Below are 21,557 nucleotides of genomic sequence, written 5' to 3'. Positions count from 1 at the left end.
CACACGTCTGCGGCAGACGACAATTTGCCCAACGGCACCACCAGCTACAGGAGTACCGGGTCGTGGGGGTTCTAGGACCCCTGCCACACCCGGTCACGAGTATGCCTTCTAGCTCGACCCTTGTTCCCCATGATTCTGACTCGGTTTCGGGTCATCGTCCCCCCTTTCCGAAGTTGGAATTTCCCAAGTTTAACGGTGAACGTGATAGAAACATTACATGATCACTAGCCATAGATCTAGCATACCTATTGACATTTGGTGAACTGTAAACCCTAGAACATAGACTAAAACTAGAACCAGAGAGGCAGAGAGAAAGAGGGAGAGAGAGGTTGCGGAGGTGCAAACCATCGGCCGCCTTCGTAAGAAGACGAGCTGGCCATGGGGTTGCTAGTCGGTGGCGTGGTGAAGTCCGACGGTGAAGGCGTAGTCGCGGTGGCGATGATGCAGAGGCGGCGGTGGCCGATGGCGGTCTTTCCGTCACTCGCAGCACCCCCTCTTAGATCGGTTAGGGTTTCGGGACTATAGGTGGGGCGTCTGACGGCTCAGGTGAACCTCGTGCCTTGTGCCCTGGCCCCTACCTCCCTTTTTATGACGTTGTGCGACGGGGGCCCATAAACCATGGAATGGTTGGGCGCCCCCGATCAGGGCGCGGATCCAAGGGCCTAATTGGTCGTTGGGCCAATTGGTTGGAGATCATCTAACATTCTCCCCCTTGATCTCACCTTATGACTTAAACTCAACTTACTTACTTTATCTTGTTCCCATTCATCACAGATCAGTGCATAGAGCGTGCCTCATCGTCACGGTCAGTTGCTATTAGATTAAACAGCTACAATGCACCTCTCTATTTTGAAACAGATTCTCAACTAGGCCCTTATTGTTCAGGAATCATAGGCTTTCTCTTAAACCATGCCGGCTAAGTGTTATCTGAATATGCTGTGTGGTAAGCCTTTTGTAAGCGGATCAACGAGCATCTTTTCTATTCTTATATGCTCAAGACTAATTATATGATCCTGGATTTTATCTTTCACAACATAATACTTTATGTCAATGTGTTTGGCAGCACCACTTGACTTATTGTTGTGAGCATAACATACTGCGGGATTATTATCGCAGTATAACTTGAGTGGCTTATGTATGTCGTCTACCACTTTCAACCTAGGCATGAATTTCTTCAGCCAATTCACCTGCCCTGTGGCCTCATAATACGCTTCAAACTTGGCATACATTGTGGACGATGTAGTGATGGTTTGCTTTGAGCTTTTCCACGATATAGCTCCTCCTGCGAGAGTAAATATGTATCCTGACGTGGATTTTCTGTCATCTCTCGCATAATCAGAATATGTATAGCCCTCTATGTGTAGGGAATTAGATCTTCTGTATGTTAGCATGAGACCATTCGTACCTTGTAGGTAACACAAAACTTTCTTTACTAATTTTCAGTGTTCTAATCCTAGATTACTCTGATATCTGCCAAGTAACCCGGTAACAAATGCTAAGTTAGGGCGAGTACACACTTGAGCATACTGTAAACTTCCGACAGCTGAACTACATGGAATCACTTTCATTTGATCGATCTCATATTGGTTCATGGGACATTGAAATTCCCCATATCTTTCGCCCTTGACTATGGTAGCATGTGAAGACTTACAATTTTGCATACTGTATTTCTTTAGAACTTTTCTAAGTATGCCTTTTGTGATAATCCTAAAACCCCATTTTCTCTATCTCGGTGAATCTTTGTTCCAAGGACGAACGAAGCTTCACCGAGATCCTTCATATCAAACTTTGAGGACGAGAACTTCTTTGTTTCTAGTAGTGGATTAACATCACTGCTAGTGAGCAAGATGTCATCCACATATAAGACTAGGAAAATGTATTTCTCATTCTTGAACTTTGCATAAACACAATTGTCCTCTATATTTTCTTGAAACCCAAACTTTCTTATTGTACTATCAAACTTCAAATATCACTATTTTGAAGCTTGTTTTAATCCCTAAATGGATTTTTTCAGGTGGCATCCCATATGTTCTTTTCCTTCCACAACAAAACCTTTCGGTTATGCCATGTAAATATTTTCCTCTAGAACCCCATTTAGGAACGTCGTCTTTACATCCATCTGATGTAATTCTAAGTCATAATATGCTACAAGCGACATTATGATTCTAAAAGAATCCTTACATGAGACTAGACAAAACATCTCACTATAATCTATACCTTCTCTTTGCGTGAAACCTTTCGTCACAAGTCACGCTTTAAATCTTTCTATATTCTCTTTGGAGTCATGTTTAGTTTTATAGACTCATTTACAGCCTACTGTCTTGGCTCCTTTAGGAATGTTTCTAAGTCCCAAATACTATTGGTTTTCATTGATTTCATTTTATCTTCCATGGCTTCAAGCCACTTGGATGAGTGAGCGCTTCTCATGGCTTTTTCAAATGAGGTGGGATCACCCTCTATTGGAAATTCCTCACATTCATAAACTTCATAATCGTCAGGAATGGATGATCTCCTGACTCTTTGAGACCTTCTAGGGGCCTTGTTAGATGATGCTTGTTCTATACTAGGCTGTTGTTGCTCTCCCTCATGTGTGACAACGGGTTCTTGGGGATCCTAAAAGATAGGTTCCTCATGTTAATTCATTGTTGCCACAGGAGAACTAACAACAGGTGCTGTTACTATAGTGTCTTGCACTGTTAGTACAGCAACAACAAGTAGCGTGAAGAATGGGCTCTTGAACCATAGGAGTGCGCACTTATACCCGCTTCTCTTCAAAACTAATTTCATGCGCTACCATGCTCCCCCTGATCATATATTCCTCTAAGAAGACAACATGTCTTGTTTCTATAAACTTCGTTTATCTGTCAGGATAATATAAGCGATAACCTTTTAACTTTTCTAGATAGCCAATGAAATGGCAACTAACTGTCTTGGAGTCCAACTTCCCTATATTTGGGTTAAATACTTTGCCTTAGCTGGACAACCCCATACACGTAAATAGTTAAGTGAGGGTTCCTTTCCTGTCCACAACCCATATGGTGTTTTGGGCACCGTCTTACTTGGCACTCGATTGAGAATATGAATGACGGTTTTCAACGCCTCTATCCATAAACTTATTGGTAAAGAAGAGTAACTTATCATGCTTCTTACCATATCCATTAAGGTACGGTTGCGTCTTTCAACTACTCCATTCTGCTAAGGCTTGCCCGGTGTAGAATACTGGGCTACTATGCCATTTTCCTATAAGAATCTTGCAAAAGGTCTAGGAACTTGGCCATATGGGGTGTGTCGATCGTAGTACTCTCTCCCATGGTCGGACCTTACTATCTTAATCTTTAAGTTGTGGTGATTTTCTACTTCAGCCTTGAATATTTTAAATTTATCCAATACTTCCGATCTTTCCTTAATTGGATAAATATAGCCAAAACGAGAATAATCATCTGTGAATGTTATAAATGAATGATAACCATCCACACTCTTCAAAGGAAAAGGACCACAGATGTCTGTGTGAACTATTTCTAAAATTTCTGCGCTTCGTTTGGCATCTTTCTTTATTTTCTTAACGTACTTTCCTTTTATGCAATCAATGCATTGCTCTAAATCTGAAAATTCTAAAGGCGAAAGAATTGATTTCTTAATCAATCGCTCTATTCCCCCCTCGAAATATGGCCTAAACGACAGTGCCATAATTTTGAAGATACATCATGCACTCTCTTCCGCTTATTTGTTGCATTCATAGACGAATAGGCATTCTTATTCTCAGTACTTACATCATTCACATTCTTAGAAAGTGATAATAAATAAAGCTTGTCTTGTCGGAAGGCAAGACCAACATATTTATTATTAATCATAATCCTACATTTGCCATTGTCAAAATAGCAATCATATCCATCATCATCTAAACATGAAACACTTATTAAGTTTTTTTTCGCAAAGAGGGTACATAAAGAATATCTGAAAACTGGAGTCCTCTTTAATTCAGCTTCAACTCCATTTGCAACTTTAATTCTTCTTTCTTCTCTTTATAGGGTCCTCCTCGTACGGAATCCCTATAATGAATTTGCAACATGAACAATTGCACATGAATCAATACACCAAGTAGATTTTGCATAACTTAAATACAAGGATTCATCTATAAATATAATAAAATCCTCACCTCTCTTCAGAAAACTCTTCAAGAAGTCTGGACAATCCCTCTGGTAATGTCCATGCTTCTTGCACCATTTACACTGATCCTTCTCTACTTGAGCATTGTTGTTCTTCGGATGGTGGTCATTCTGAGGGGCTTTCCCTTGAGATTTGCCATTCTTATTGAAATTCTTCTTCTTGTTGTCCTTCACAAGGTTAGCAGAGTCACCCTGTAAGGATTTTAGCCTCTCCTCTTCTTGAACACATATTACGATGAGCTTCTCTATATCCCACTTCTCAGGTTGTATGTTGTAATTAACAACAAAAGTTTCATATTTCCTTAGCAAGGAAGCAAAAATCAAATGAATCGGGAACTCATCTTTGAGCCTAAAATCCATTGGCTTCAGCTTCGAGGCCGTGTTGCTCATCTTTAGTATGTGCTCTCTGATACCGGCACCAGTATATTTCTCATTGAATAATTTCTTGATCAAAGTACTGGCATAAGCCTTTGAAGAGCCAGCGAACTGACTCTCCACCTTCTTAAGATACTCTATGGTGGTATCACAATCTAGGATAGACCCCCTTATAGCATTTGAAATTGTGGACTTAGCCACCATCAAGCACTTGCGGTTTGAAATGTCCTATTTCTTGCGTTCGAGATTATATTTCATCCGTACTTCTGCATGATCTCACTGTCGAGTAGTGAAATTAGCATCAGTCTCATTATCTTCCCTCACCGGGTCCATTGGCTCAGTCGGACATGGGGAGGTAAGCGCTAGGTCATTTTCAGACAGCGCAAGTGCTAGTTTATACTTCTCTCGCCATACCCTATAGTTGCCCCCTTCAAGAGGTGGTATGTGCGAGATAAATGCCATTGAGTTGAGTCCTGAAAAACACCTTCAGAGATAGTGAGAAAATATGACATCATAATTGCATGTTTTAATTTAACGTTGGTCAAAATTAAAACATACAACATTCTTATACACTAATTCTACATCACCGTTGGACAGAAATAGAATTAATGCATGAAAAAGTTATAAATAAATATTATAATATTGTTATTATCAACGTTGGTCAGAAAAATAACAATATTATAATTTACTGACTAAATAACTGCTCTTCAAATTAAATTTTCCCGTTGGTTCAAATTTAATTGGAAGATAATAAACTTTAACATTGCAGCGAAACATGAAAAAAATCTTTATCTACTTTTCAGAAGCATTTTATTGTACACATCTACTCTCTGAAAAAATTATCCTATTGGTTCAAATTTAGATAGAGGTTTAAACTAGACAAAAATCATCGAAATTTGCTTCTAAAAATAAAATAAAAACGAAAAAACATTACTGTGCAATTTGGACCAAAACTACTGGCGCGCTGCGCACTGTCGCGGCCTAGCTGCAGAATTCAGCCCGCGGCGGCCGCTCGCGCCCACGCTCGCCCGTGCCTAGGCCACAACCTGGGCCTGGGCTGGGATTTCTCTCACCCATCTGGGCTATTTCTAGCCCGAGCACCCGTAGCCGTTCATCTTGATCGGACGGACGCCCGTCGTTCTCGCGTGAAATAAAAACTACCCGCCGCGGCGCTCCCCTAGATCCCTAGTTTCATTTCCTCCCACCCCCTCTCTCTCTCTCAGCGCTACGCACAGAAAGGAAAGAGGAGCAGCGGAGTGGGGCCACCTTCGGTCCCCTTGCCGGCACGCACACTTGCCCTGGGCTGAGTGCACCGCCGTCGAGCGGTCTGGGCGATGGTGCCCTAATCCCCCACACGTGCTACGGTGAGATTCTCCCTAAACCCTAGATCTTACTGGAGCCGCCGCGAGTCCTCTCGTCGGAGCGCGCGTTCCTTAGTGGGTGAGCGTGGTGCCGTCGAGCGGTCCTGTGACGGTGCCCTCGACTGAAGCTCACGCGGACGGCGGCGAACATGGCTCGGCTTCTCCCCGCGCGCCGATGAGGCAGCGGTGGAGTTCCTTCCCGCGCGACAGTAGGATTCTACCCACGCGCCGGCGGTGGTGACGCGCGGCCGAGAGTCCAGGTAGGTACTCCTCTCCTTGGTTCTTACTCTAGGGTTAGGGTTAGGGTTTGAGTACTTTTCAAAACTGAGACCCCCTTCTTTCTGTTTTCTTCACCCAATTAGGGTTTAGGGTTCAATGAACCCCCTGCTTCTCTTTTCTTCCGATCCGAACTGAATCACATCATTCTAATTTCTTCTTACTCAATTTTCTATCTCGATAAGCTAGATCTACGCCTAGTTAGGCGACTGATACCATTGATAGACACGTTACAGGATCACTGGCCATAGATCTAGCATACATGTTTACATTTGGTGAAGTGTAAACCCTAGAACATAAACTAAAACTAGAACCAGAGAGAAAGAGGGAGAGAGAGAGGTTGCGGAGGTGCAAACCATTGGTCGCCTTCGTAGAAGACGAGCTGGCCATGGGGTTGCTCGTCGGTGGCGTGGTGAAGTCCGACGGTGAAGGCGCTGTCACGGTGGCGATGATGCAGAGGCGGCGGTGGCCGGTGATGGTCTTCCCGTCGCTGGCAGCACCCCCTCTTAGATCGATTAGGGTTTTGGGACTGTAGATTGGACGTCTGGCGGCTCAGATGAACCTCATGCCTCGTGCCCTGGCCCCCACCTCCCTTTTTATGGCGCTGTGCGATAGAGACCCACCAACCATGGAATGGTTGGGCACCCCTCGATCAGGGCACGGATCCAAGGACCCAATTGGCAGTGGTAGATCATCTAACAGAACAACCTCGCCTATGGTAGGATCAATGTCTCTGGTATTTCGAGGTGTACGATGTCCACCCAGCGTCGAAGACTCCCTTCGCCGCACTCAACTTCACGGGCACGGCGGCGTTGTGGCTGCAAACGATGGAGCGCAGGGAGCGGATTTTCTAATTGGGATCGTATTTGTCAGTTGGTCTTTGAGAAGTTTGATAGAGATCAATACCCCTTACTCCTCAAGCAGCTTTCTGGCTTACGGCAGACCGGATCCGTGGCAGAATATCAGGTAGAGTTCGAGAAGTTGTGTCATGCAATTCTGCTCTATAATCCAGCCTATGATGATACTTATTTTGTCACACAGTTTGTTCTGGGACTTCGAGAGGACATTCGTTCAGTCATTACCTTGCACAGGCCTCAGGATATGGTCATAGCAACTTCTTTGGCATTGCTACAAGTAGACGAACTATCTCGCCACAAACAGCGACCAGCTAGTCATGATTCTAGTCGATTCTTGCCAAGACAGCATGGGGACCGAGCCCAGATTGCTGACTCAGATAAGGCAAAGCCGGCTCTAAATCGTACTGAAGCGGATGACAAGATGTCGGTCTTAAAGGAGTACAGGCGCAAGAATGGGCTTTGTTACAAGTGCGATGAAAAATGGAGTCATCATCACACTTGTCCCGACAAAGTGTCTCTGCATGTGATTGAGGAGCTCTGGGATGCTTTGACACTAGTTGACTCAGGTGAAGATTGTGTTGACTGTGATGCAGTAGAGGAGACCATTTCTGTTGTCATCACTGAGACACCGTAAAGAACAAACATCCTATGCCAATCGTTGAGGAGTTGATCGACGAATTGGCTGGCGCACAATGGTTCTCGAAGCATGACTTCTATGTGGGTTATCACCAGATCCGCATTGCTCCAGGGGACACTCACAAAACGGCATTCAAAACACATGAGGGCCAGTTTCTTATGATGCCGTTTGGACTGACGAAAGCTCTGGCTACATTCCAAAGCATCATGAATTTGATATTCAGACACTTGCTGTGTCGTGGGGTGCTCGTATTCATGGATGACATCCTTATCTAGTCCAAGACCTTGGCTGAACATGTGCAACTTCTGCGGGAAGTGTTTGACTCATTCGGGCAAATCATTTATTCATCAAGTTGTCTAAATGCTCGTTTGCACAGTAGGAGGTGGAGTATCTTGGGCACATCATTTCTAGTCAAGGAGTAGCTACAGAGCCGAGCAAGATCACTGCAGTAACACTCTGGCCAACACCAGCAAACTTGAAGCAGCTTCGCGGGTTTTTGGGCTTGACAAGGTATTATCGAAAGTTCATCAAGAACTACGGTTTGATCAGTCCTCCACTGACTGAGTTGCTCAAGAAAGCGATGCCTTTCATTTGGACCTTTGTTACTGATGCGGCCTTCCAACAATTGAAGCTGGCATTGAGCTCTGCACCAGTATTGGCCATACCAGATTTCTCAAAGCATTTGTGGTTGAAACAGATGGGAGCTGTATTGATCTAGGATGGACATCCTGTTGCCTATCGTAGTAAGCCAATCTGTCACAAGAATCAGTGCCTCTCCACATACAAAAAGGAATGTATGGCGATCATACTAGCAATGGACAAGTGGTGCCTGTATGTGCAGCACCGTCAATTTGTCATCCGAACAGATCATCAGAGTCTTTTGCACCTCACCCAGCAAAGGGTCAGCTCAAAGTTGCAACATAAGGCACTGATCAAGTTAATGGATTTGGATTTTTCCTTTGTGTATAAGCAAGGAGCTTCAAATAAGGCAACAGATGCTCTATCACGATGCTACTTTGATGATACTATCCTGGCTGTTTCAACAGCAAACCCAGTATGGTTACAGCATGTGGTGGAAGGCTATGCTGATGACCCTATAGCTCAAGAGCTTCTAACTTCCTTAGCTGTCGATCAAACCAATAGCAAGGGATACTCTTTGGATAATGGAGTAATTCGTTTCAAAGGACGTGTCTGGCTGGGAACCAATCGGTTGGCTCAGGAACATGTGATGCAAGCCTTGCATAGCAGTGCAGTGGGTGGTCACTTAGGGGGTTTGGCAACTTATCAGCGGATCAAATCCTTGTTTGCTTGGCCAGTATTGAGAGAAAGCATCAACCAGTTTGTTCAAGCTTGTACTACTTGTCAGCAAGCAAAGTCCGAGCATGTGAAGTCACCAGGTCTGCTACAACCTTTACCAATACCAGACCAAGCCTAGCAAGTGATCTGACTAGACTTTATTGAGGGTTTGCCCAAGTCAGCTCGGTATGACACCATCATGGTTGTCATGGACAAGTTCACGAAATACGACCACTTCATTCCTCTGGCTCATCCATTTACCGCATTGCAAGTTGCCCAAGCATTTCTAGATAATGTTTACAAGCTGCATGGCCTCCCAATGAGCATGGTGTCTGATCGGGATCGTATCTTCACCAGTGCTATTTGGCGTGAGCTGTTTCATCTCACTGATACTCAACTGCTTATGAGCTCATCATATCACCCTCAAACCGACGGTCAGATCGAGCATTTGAATCAGTGTCTTGAGACTTTCCTGAGGTGCTCTATCAGCTCCTACCCCAAATAGTGGAGTAAGTGGCGATCTATCGCAGAGTTTTGGTATAACACAGCATTTCATATTGCTCTGGGTAGATCGCCATTCGAAGTTCTCTATGGACATGCCCCAAAGCATTTGGGTATTCTGAACCCATCATTCTGTCATACACTGGAGCTGGAAGATTGGTTGGCGGAATGAAATTTGCTCAATGAAGTAATTAAGCACAATCTAGAGCGTGCTCAGTTGAGGATGAAGCAGCAAGCTAACCAAAATCACTCAGAACGCCAGTTTGCCATGGGCGATACGGTTGTACCTCAAGGTACAGCCGTATATTCAGTCGTCTTTGGTGCAGAGGTCTAATCAGAAGTTGAGCTTCAGATGCTTTGGTCCCTACAAGATCTTAGCTCGGGTGGGATCTATTGCATATCGATTGTAGTTGCCAGATGATGCTCGCATACACCCAGTGGTGCATGTTTCTCAACTCAAACGACATGTTGATGCTGCAGTGGAGGTATCAACAGAGTTACCGGAATCTGATAGCGACACTGATCAAAGTATTGCTCCCATTCAGTTTCTGGACTCAAGGATGGTCATAAAAGGAGCTACGGCTATGAATCAGATTCGGGTGGCCTGGTCAGGAATGCCGAGTATGTTCTCTACTTGGGAAGTGATCAATAACCTCAGGCGGCGTTATCCGAGTACACCAGCTTAGGGACAAGCTGGTTTTTGTGGGGGAGGTAATGTCATGCATAGGAGGAAAGCTCTAAAGACCGGTGGCTGAAGACAGCATTACTATTCACCATCATGTTGTTGTCAGTTCAGTCAGTATGGCGTATTATCTTGCGCTAGTAGTTAGTGGTCGTTAACAGCTGATTAGCTAGATTACTACTACACTCGGACCTTTCACAGCCACGTCGTAACCCCCATCATAGCCGCATTTCGGCCTCGGGGATAAGCTGTCGACAGTGATGGTGATAGCCTTCACCATCGGCATCTGGGACCGACTGCGGTGTACACTAACACCGCCATATTGGCTTATGATCCATCCGTGATTAGGTCCTTACTTCCGTCGCATTGGAGCACAACCAGGCTGTGGATGTACACTAACACCGCCGCATTAGCAAATGATCCGCCTATGTCGAGGCTATCAAAACCATCATGTGGGCACATCAACCGCCTGTGTAGTGATCACCAGCACCGTCGTCTTGTACTTCAGCCCGACTATCAGCGGTGCGGGTTCACTGTCACTTCGACGGCCGAGACGCTTGTGTAGATGTTAACACCACCATTGCTTCAACATATGATCTGCCAGTACAAAGGTCATGGTCACCATTGCCTTCCACCATGATCCACCTTTGATGATCATTTAGTCGGTGTCGGGTTACTAAAGGATTCGGCGGTGATATACTTTTGATCCTGCCGCATCATACGTATAGTAATGGTGGTGATAACAAAACAATGAACGGCGCTTACATCCGACGGTGATAGAATTTCAACCGGTTTCACAATAGTTACTAATTGAGCTGTGCCCTTAATAGCTTCATGAACACAAAGCATATAGATATATAATCATTACATCCGTAAATCATGTCCACAAACAAGAGTACTTACAATAACAATGGACGCTACCATAACATCTTTCTCAACTGATGTCCTAATACAAGCGATACATAGAGCATACTAAAGGTACTGATCTATATAGACTTACATAACAAAACGACGTAGCTGTGCTCCTTCTATGTGGCACTCCTGCTTGCAACGCAAAATGAATATAATTAGTGCATCCTTCATATTAGTAGCCAATGCACCATGGAACCCCTCTTATTCATCTCTAATCCACAACCTGAGCAAAGCATCAGAATTAATAATATTGAACATATCATTCCTTTAGTTAACAAGCCAAAATTGACCTATACATACATAGAATAAAAACAACTCCCTAGCTAAACAAAGACTGGCGTGACGACAAAATGCAGGAAATGCACCTTTACTGCTCTGCTAATGACTCCATGAACAAGGAAACATAAAGAAGATAGTAAGACCTGTTCATATGGAAACGCCCTCTTGATCTACAAAAGCGGATGATATGAGCATGGATGACATGAACCTTTCTGCAGTCCTTGTCATATGCAATCAATATTTTATCCTTCTCAACAAAAAAAAATGAAATTCCATTCTGGGTGAACTGTAATCACTCTATACTCCTCATCACAAAGCTCAGAACCAACTTTAAATTCATGTGTCCAAACAGTTCCTCCGTGTCCACAACATGCTTCAAACTCCAGTTATCCGTACCATAGTCTTCAAGTATCCACACTAAAAGTCAAGACCTATTGCAAAAATCAGCACAACACACACACAGGTGACCCTGAGCTTACGAGTTGTCCTCCATGTCTTTCCCTCCATATCCACAGCAACTATCGCAGAGTACTCAAGCATGTGCATAAAACCATTAAAAAACACTTCTCGATTTTGAACGTAGAACAATACTACTGTCGTCCCATTCGGGTTCCTTAAAGATCCATGTTGTAGTTTTAGATGAGTAGATCTCCACACCTACGCATGCACCCTGCATCTCAACAAATTCAATCACATGGAAGTGCGAGGATGTTGGGTCAAAACCTAAGTGAGCCTGACCAACGGAACGGATGCTACGCGGCAGTACATGCTATTTGTAGGTCGTCGGATTGTAGACAACATAGCGATGTAATCCATCAGGCCCAGCATACCAGCAAAGGATGAGGCTGCTGCATCAATCTAAGACTAGGACTTTTTGAAGGGGGAAGGGCAAGAAGAAAAAGGAGGGTCGTTCACCGATGATGCTGGTAAAATGGCAATTGCCCTTCCACCAGCTACCATAGAAGAAGCTGATGACAGTCTGTGAAAGCTTCTTACGTTGATAGGAGTTAGAGATGACACGCTTCTAGGAGTGACAGACACACTTGCAGCAGCACAAGGACCGGGCGGGGAGGTAGCGGAAGATATCGGCAAGCACATTGTCTGAGAGGTTGTCCACTGTGTCCCTCACGTTGGGGGCCTCCTTCATCTAGAAGGTCACCACCAGCCAAAGAGATGAGACCGTCCTGCCGTGGAATTGCATCAATAAACATTAGTAAGGAGATGAGTTTCGAGGAGAAGGGACGGTGATGCAAGTAAGGCCATATTATACTTGCCTTTTGATCTGGCGGCGGTGAGCATGAGTGGCAACACTGGTGACAGCAGCATCTCGTTTGCCGATGGATCTATGCGGGCAATCCGACGATGTGCACCGGCACGGAGTAAGAGCTAAGTAGTGCTGATGAGCAGGAGCGGCGATGATGAATAGCAGCAATGAGGAAAACAAAAGCTATGTGTGTGGGGGGAGGGAGGGTGGCGGCGGGGTGGGGGTGCAGGGGAGGTTAGGGGGGATGTTGGAGTAGTGGTTGCTTGCTCTTTGCGTAACTTTTACGGCGCGTGGGAATCAAACTTTCATCAATTCCGCGCGGGAGGGTTCAAACGTGGGATTGAAAATTTTGCAACTAAGCGGCAGTGAATGCATAGTACCATCTTTGGTGGCTAGGTCCAATTACCACCTAGAGACCTTCGTATGATACGGTGATGAACACTAAGGCACACAATCTTAATGTTTGGCATTGAAACAAAACGAAACTACGCACTTAGAAAACTAAGAAAAGCACAATTCCGGTACTTAGATTGAAAGGAAGCTAACTTGAGTTTGATGGTGAATAATAAGGCACATAGATTTACATTAAAAGAAAGCCAAAACACACACTTAGAAAACATAAGGAAAGCACAATGCCAGTACTCTCGGATTGAAAGGAATCCAACTTGAGTTCCATACATTCATACCGAATAAGTAGGTGGACACTACCAAGCTAACAAGCGTACCGAAACCTAAAATGCAGATACTAATTAGGCTAATACTATGCAAAATTTAAAAGGCCTTCATATGTACATCAGTGGTTGCATGATTAATCATTCTCCATGTAGATCCTAGTCGACCTCCGTGAGATCGTTGTGAATCTTCATAAGATCCTACAAATCGTTGTCGACCTCCACAGGATCGTTGTCAATCTCCATGTCATCTCGAGCCTTGACCACTACAACCCTATCCACATCCATTGGTACACTTTCATTTAGCTCATCGATTTTGTTCACAAAGCACGGATTCGGTGAACCAATACTGAGGACAGTAAGGCTCACAAGCTGCACTCCACGGATATACAAGGCCACAAACTCTAGAATGAGAATATGCAATTTCATCTGTAGATCCAACAAAATTGTTATAGCTAGGTTGGAGGTGAAGGAGCAGAGAGCACGAGGGAGCAATACAAAGGAATATAAAATCTGGTGAAGGAGCAGATCCAGTGCAGTTACCTTAGATCCAGATGGAGCAGAGAAGCAGGGATGGCATGCTGAAGATTTGTGGTCGACACAACGGGAACTAGCGTGTTGGCAATCTCGTGAACCTCGAGAGAAAATTGGTTGTCTCTTGCCCTTTGATATTCTCCCGGTGATTGAGTTAGTATTCATCTTGTGATTGGTTCACTCCTCTACGCGGAGGTATACTCATTTACATACCCGCAAACTAGATGTAGTAAGCTCTTTAGTGTAGCTAGAATTGAGAGCTTGCTTTGTAGCTTAAATTCATCTAGTGGAGCTCTTTAGTGTAACAACTGTGAGAGCTCTTAGTGAGTAGTGACTTAATGAATTATGTGTCTAGTGATCATAGTAACTAGAATTGTTGGATAGGTGACTTGCAACCCTTGTAGAGCTAGAGCAAATTTGTTTTTCGCTATTTGTCATACTAATCAAATTGCTCTAGTTGGTTGGTAGATTTTTAATAGGCTGTTCACCCCCTTCTAGCCATATTAGGACCTTTCACCTTGCCAAATATTGATGTTCTTTCACCTTGCCAAAGGCCACCGCCCTCGCCCCTAGGACGGAGTCGCAGCGGACGCCGGGCGTGGGTGAGGGCGAGGGCGGATATTTCTTTCGTTATTAGTCTGATTCCTACGGTCGGCGGAGTCGCAGCGGACGTCGGGATCGATGGCCCTAGGACGGAGTCGCAGCGGACGCCGGGTGTGGGTGAGGGCGACGAGCTGAACCGACGGTGGCGCAGCTAGGCGCTGCAAGGGCTAGGGCCAGCGGTGGTGCGGGACGGCCAGCGGTGGCGCGCGGCGAGGCGGCGCGAGTGGGTTGGGGCCACGGGCTGCCGGCACGGCCGGCGCGGGCGCGGGAGGGGACGACCGGGGCAACGCGCGGCGGCGGGCGCGGCGGTGCGGTAGCGGTGGCTCAGGAGCGGTAGAGAGAAAGAGGAAGAGAGAAAGGAAGGGAGGATCCATACGTAATACAGGGTTTGGCGCCAATAATCATGCCGCCAAGCTCGGCGCTAAGATCCACGACGCCGAGCTGGCTGCCATATCAGTGTTCACGCCGCCAATGTGGCCCCGACCTGGCACCGAGTTACGGGTCCAGATTTTAAAATCATACCTCAAGAGACATATTTGTGAAAATTTTTCAAAAAAAAGACTAAAAATAAAAAATTCGGCCAAGCCTAAGGCAAGTAGATGGCCAGGCATCCAAACATGTGGTTCCTGGTGCACCCCATTGGCTAGGACGCTTGGTCTGGCGAGAAACATGGAACCAATCACATCATATCTTTCACGTCCATTGCATGACCATTTTATTTTTAAAATAAAATCAAGTTTTGAGTCAGTTTGTTTTGTAAAATTGATACGATCTTGTGGTGTGATACCTTTTTAATAAGTTATTAGTCTGATTCCTCATCTTAAGGATGAAATTGGATATTTCTTTCGTTACTCTTTCCTCCCAAAATAAGTGACATTTATGTTTGTCCTAAGTTAAATTATTTCAAGTTTGACTAAATTTATATGAAAGAACATCAATATGACACCGAATAGGCAGAATATGAAAATGTATTTAATGATAAATCCGATAATACTTATTTGGTCTCATAAACATTAGTAATTTTTTTATATAATTAGGTCAAATTTGAAATAGTTTGACTTAGAACCAACCTTAAACATAACTTATTTTGATACGGAGGGAGTATTAAAAAAAGTATCCAATCGTATTCAAGTGAGTGACAGTCGGATCAGAGCAAGCGTACGTATTATAATAACAGAAACAAAGAGAGATGTATCCAATCCAATCATACAACGGTACTTAGATTTCTATCTAACCGTTGTCAGAAGAAAGTCAACCAAACACGATTATTATTTGCGCATGAAGGATCCACGGATCACTCGAGTGATTCGACTGAAGATTTAGTGAGGTCGATCCTTCTGAGGTACGACTCCGTCAGTGACCCGTAGTACAGATGCTCGCCGACCTTGAGCCAGCCGGTGGTGAGGGCGAGGCCCTGGTCACTGTACATGGTCACCGGCTTCCCGTCGAGAGCCACGCTCATGGCCCCGGAGTTCTTCCTCGCAAGGGGAACCACCACGAACTTCTCCGCGAGGTACACCAGCTTCCGGATGAAAGGGTACTTCATCAGCAAGTCCCGCTGAAGAGTCCTCCCCTGCAGGTTCACATACACGATGGAGTCAACTGCCTCTGCCTGGCAAATTTTGGAACAGAGATGCAAAAGCAAAATTTCCGACGATGGGATGAGAAGAGAAGAGATTATGTTGTGATGTTACCGCGGACAGGGCAATCCAGTAGCGGCCTTCCCCGTCGTAACGGATGTTGTCGGGAAATCCCGGCAGGTTGTCGATGAACTTCTGGATGGTGCCTTTCTTCTCGCCGGCGATGTGGTACCTCGAGCACCTCTTCCTGCATCACCACACCCATACGGAAGTGGAAGAGGTCAGGTGCACAGGTCATGCCGTGAGAATCGTCGAGACAGCGACAGACGCAGATCTCACGGATTTGCTGGTAAGTGGGGGAAGTGAAGACAATAGTGAGCAGTCGAGCGGCACTCACATCACGGTCTCGCAGTAGATGAGGGAGCTCTGGTCCGGCGACACCGAGACGCCGTTGGCGAAGTAGAGGTCGCGCGCGAGCACGGCCGTCCGCCGCGTGGACGGGTCGAAGCTCATCAGCCTCCCGTGAGGCCGCGCCTCGAGGAAGTCCGCCATGAGGTTGTCGATGTTGTACTTGTACGACGCGTCCGTGAAGTAGATGGTGCCGTCGGCGGCGACGCCCACGCCGTTGGTCAGCGCGAACTTGAGGCCCTCCGCCGAATCCGTCAGCAGCTCTACCTTCCTGTCCGGGCTCACCTTCAGCAACCCCTGTCAAGAACCGTTCTTATCTTACTCGTTGCTACTCCTCAGCAAAAGAGTCGCTATGGGAGAATGACTTTTTTTTTACCGAGGGAGGACCTTAGTTCAAGGATGAATCCAGCCATCCAGGCAGCAGCACTATACTAGTACTGTATTAAACACGAGCACAGTCCCGATGAATAGTGAAGAGTCAGGTAACTCACGATGTTGGCGTCGGCGACGATGAGACCGCCGTCGGAGGCGAGCACGACACCAAGCGGGCGGCCGCCGGTCCGGACCCAGTCCTCGACGTCCCCGCCAGGCACGCTCACCCTCCGGACCCACCCGTCGGCGCACCCCGTGTACAGCCACCCTCCGGCGCCGTCGTACGCCAGGTCCTCCGGGCCCGGGAGGCGCCCCTCGCCCACGCGCTCGCTGTGCTGAAGCGCGCGGCGCTCGTGCCGCGGCGCGGACACGTCGGGACCGTACGAGTACTCTGGCGGCATCGGCGCCGGCGAGAAGTCCCTGGGACTGTACAGCACGACGGCGAGCACGACAGGCGCCAGTGCCAGCGGCACGGCCTTCAAGAAACCGAGGCCCGCTGCCATGGTGCTCCGTGTCGCCAGCAAGCGCCGCACAGCACACACGGAGACGACGACCCCCAGACTGGTATTGTCAGTGTGCTGGATACGCGATACGGAAACCTCCACGTCTTTGTTTGCGAGCGCTTTGGCCTGGTCTCGGAGAGTGTGGACACAAGCGAGTGTAGCATGTTTGTTTTTATTTGGCAAATACGCTCTTGTTTAGTTCGCGAAATTGGAATTTTGGGACTACTGTAGCATGTTTGATTTTATTTGGCAAATAGTATCCAAACATTGACTAATTAGGCTTAAAACGTTCGTCTCGCAATTTCCCACCAAACTGTGCAATTAATTTTTTCTTTTCGTCTACATTTAATACTCCATGTACGGGCCGCAAACATTCGATGTGACAAGTACTGTAGCAACTTTTTGGATTTTAGCCTCCAACTAAACAAGGGCGTAGTGCACGTGTACGACTAGTAGTGCACGTGCACGACATTGTACTCCACCTCGTCTTTGGTTTCATCAACATGACATGACACATGAGGACCATTGTCCCTCGTCGTCACTCAGGCCTGGTTTAGATTGCAAATTTATAATCTGAACACTGTAGCACATTTCATTTATATTTAACAAACTTTATCGATTATAGACTAACTAGGTTCAAAAGATTCGTCTCGTGATTTACAATCAAAATGTGCAATTAGTTATTTTTTTTACTTATATTTAATGCTCCATGTATGCGTACAAAAATTGATGTGATAAAAAGAGAGTGAAAAAAACGTCTCTCTATTATCCCTCATCGTCACTCAATCGGTCCGTTGTCTCTTGCTTTCGTCCCCCTCTCTCTGTCTCTCTTTTTCGTCCATCAGTTCGCTTATTATATTGTCGTCTGACCAATCTTAAATCTATACACATGAAAAAGAGACGCAACTATCAGTAACACATGTGCATGTATGACTAATTGATGACTATATGAGTACTGGGACAATTATTTATCTCATCACATCGTATATTGACCGTTGCCATATAAATTTGCCAAACCTTTAATTTGGCAGCTCATGTGGTTAAGATCAAAACGGTAGCCTTAGTAGATTTCCCTCACTTGGAATTTGGCAGCTCATGTGGTTAAGATCAAAACGGTAGCCTTAGTAGATTTCCCTCACTTGGACTAATTAACAGTACGAAACCAAATGGTGCTACCATGACTTGTGCTCAATCTTAGTAATTAGTTGTGGCAACACGTAGCAAGGTATTGGCCCATACTCCATTGGGATTTGGGTACTCTTGCTCCTGCGCCTCCATTGTTTATTGTTCTAATTAATTATGTCTAGTGTTGTGCCTTCAATCTTGACTGCTCGCGTTCTTTCCTATGAAATTCTAGAACAATCTCCGTATTATTTTTAGGAGCATTACCTCTAATTTTTTTTTACTTTGCCATTTTTCTCTCTTTCAGCCATGCTGCCTTCCTCCCCTAACCCCAATCAGAAGTCCTTGCCCACATACAGCATGGCCATCGCCAGCTTTGCCACTGCCTACCCCCAGCCCACTGCTCCAGTTCTCCCTCCCAACCCAAATCTAAGGAGGAACAGACGACACTGTCGATGCGGGACCCATGGGGTTTCCCACGGAGAAGAGAGAAGAAGACCTAGTCCAACTAGGATTCCCTATATGTAATCCTACTAGGACTAGTTACACGTAATCCTACTAGGATCTCTACTTTATAACCGAATAGGACTCCCGCCTCTCCTGGACTATATAAAGGAGGGCAGGGGTCCCTAGATCAACACACACATAACCGACAGAACTCACAACCACAACATACCTCGCAACACAACAAATAGCGCAGGGCGCAATATACTATCCACACTAGACTGGACGTAGGGCGCCGTGACTTTCCGGCGTGCCGAACCAGTATAAATCATTGTCTCCCTGCGTTTACCATCGAGTTCCTGCAAACGCCGATACCCCTCCGAACAAATCACCGTCCCGGGTACCCCATGACGGGTTGCCGGTGGTAAAACATCGACAGCTGGCGCGCCAGGTAGGGGGCTCTTGGCGCTTTGCGTTCGAGAGCTCGGTGGACCTTAAGATCAAGATTTGTCGCGGTTCTCGTCGGCCTCGTCGACAACTCACTGCGGTTTTCGTCGACAACTCGCTACAACTCTCGTCGACATGGACGATAACATCCGCACAGGATCCCAACTCCAGCAGCCGGTCAACAAGCACTGCCACTGAAGACTACAGGCGATCAAGCAACATGCAAGTCAGAGCTTTCCCTAGAATAAGTCAATCAGCACCGCAATTCATCTGAGTCCAATACATCTCAAAGGCAAAGAAGGATCGGTCAGCATCAACTACGGCAAGAAGTCATGGTGATGTCTACTCGAATTCGGATACTAATTCTACTCTGATACGAAAGTACATGAAAATTTTCACCAGTCCAATCAAACGGAGGAGCACGACAAGGATGAGGAAGCAAGCAAGGCCAACATATATGTGTATATACTCATACACAAGAGACAAGATCAAGCAGTCACGATTATAACTCAGACTCTTAAATTCAGACCCCATGTCAGTTTGCGACATCCAGCCACATCAATATCCAAAGTTTGATCTAGAAGCACCATGTCCGATTGCACCGAGCAAACTAGCAAGCAAGCCGACTACAATACGGATCCAGCAAAAAAGCAAGCAAATTATTCATGCTCTACAAACTCCATGACATGTTGATGACGCAAGAAAGAAGTCCACACCATTAATCAGAGATGAGCATGCAAGCCAATTAAATATTGAGGCATATATACACATACATACAAGATACAAGAGACATGCGAGTGCCCATGCATGCATCACGTCTGGATCCGTCACTATGCCAACATATGGTCGTACGGGAGAATCATCTTGTACTTGAATCAACTACGTCAACAAGCAAGCTGTCAAGTCGCGAGCAGCCAAGTACCAAGCATCTGACCGATTGCTACCACAACACAGAAGCAAGCCGAATCAAGAAACAAGTCGTCCAAGCCAGATAGCAAGCAAGCCAAGACTGACTAATCGGCCGAGGAGTCCGAGTACTTGGAAACAATTTAAGCGAAAGGAACACACGACCTCCGCAAACAACTCGGATATGATATCCAACTACGGTGACCAGCTACTAGGCTGAACGGCGCACCAATCGACTACCCGGCTGCGGTGGTCAACAACTCTGCCATGAACCAAGCTAAGTGACGCTTTAATTTTTTACATTCCGGATATTATTCGTATACCTCTGTGGCCATATCATCTTCCCTTAACGGTTGTTAATTTCCTCGGATAGTAAGCCTTAATTCATGAAGCTTGTTTTCTCGAATAGATGGTCACGTCAATGAACCTCTGAACCATATGGATCGTCACGTCAAAGAACCTCTGAACCATACGGGTGGTCATGTCAATGGACCTCTGAACCATACGCGAGATTCAAGTGCTTAAACGTAACAGGCTACTACCCAGAAAATTAACCGACCTAGCAAGGGAAGACACAAAAAATCATCATGCGAGCAAACATAGTGCTCTACAATCATCATGCGAGCAAACATAGTGCTCTAAGTCTTCTCTTAACGGTCGCTAAAGTCCTCAGGTAGAACATGCCTTAATCCGTGAAGCTTGTCTACTCACATGGACGGTCACGTCAATGAACCTCTGAACCATACACCAGAGATTCAAGTGCTTAAACATAACAGGACACTACCTATGGAATTTACATGGCCTAGCAAGAGCAAGATGAGAAAAAAGTGTATATGCATTTTATGATGCCGGGGCCCGCCCTATCGATGCGGGACCCACAGGATACCCCGCAAGGGAGAGAGAAGATCTAGTCCAACTAGGATTCTTCCCATATAATCTTAGTAGTAGAACTATTAGGTAATCCTATTAGGAAATCTCATTGTAAACCGACTAGGACTCTGGCCTCCTGGCTATATAAAGGAGGGCAGGGCTCTCGGGAGAACAGAGCAGATCATAATCAATCCAACGCAAAGGCTAAGGCCGACTGGACGTAAGGTTATTACTCGATCTACGATCGAGGGCCTGAACCAGGATAAATCGGCTGTCTCTTGCGTAAACCATCGAGTTCGGCATACGCCGAAGCCCGAACATACTGCCCCGGGTACCCCCGTGGCAGGCTATCGGTGGTGAAACATCGACAGCTGGTGCGCCAGGTAGGGGCTTTCGGCGACTTTGCTTCCGAGAGCTCGATGGACCTCGACAACATAATTTTCCCGACGGGATCAACTTTCATCTTCGGCTCATGGATCTGCGAGGCAGAC

The 21,557-nt window shown here is 45.9% G+C and overlaps 1 protein-coding gene across 1 annotated transcript; it reads right to left on the bottom strand.

Moving 5' to 3' along the window:
• Positions 1 to 15,561: 15,561 nt before the first annotated feature.
• On the bottom strand, positions 15,562 to 17,387 carry LOC136541143 (protein STRICTOSIDINE SYNTHASE-LIKE 5-like). Its single transcript, XM_066532992.1, has 4 exons — positions 16,894 to 17,387; positions 16,392 to 16,699; positions 16,109 to 16,241; positions 15,562 to 15,987 (listed from the first exon to the last, which is right to left on the bottom strand). The coding sequence occupies exons 1-4, from the start codon at positions 17,275 to 17,277 to the stop codon at positions 15,709 to 15,711; spliced, it is 1,104 nt and encodes a 367-aa protein (XP_066389089.1). The 5' UTR covers positions 17,278 to 17,387; the 3' UTR covers positions 15,562 to 15,708.
• Positions 17,388 to 21,557: the final 4,170 nt, after the last annotated feature.

Source organism: Miscanthus floridulus, chromosome 1 (genome assembly GCF_019320115.1).
Source record: "Miscanthus floridulus cultivar M001 chromosome 1, ASM1932011v1, whole genome shotgun sequence".
Classification (NCBI taxonomy): domain Eukaryota; kingdom Viridiplantae; phylum Streptophyta; class Magnoliopsida; order Poales; family Poaceae; genus Miscanthus; species Miscanthus floridulus.
Note: the sequence above shows the minus strand (reverse complement) of the source record. Positions and strands in the feature narration are given on the sequence as shown.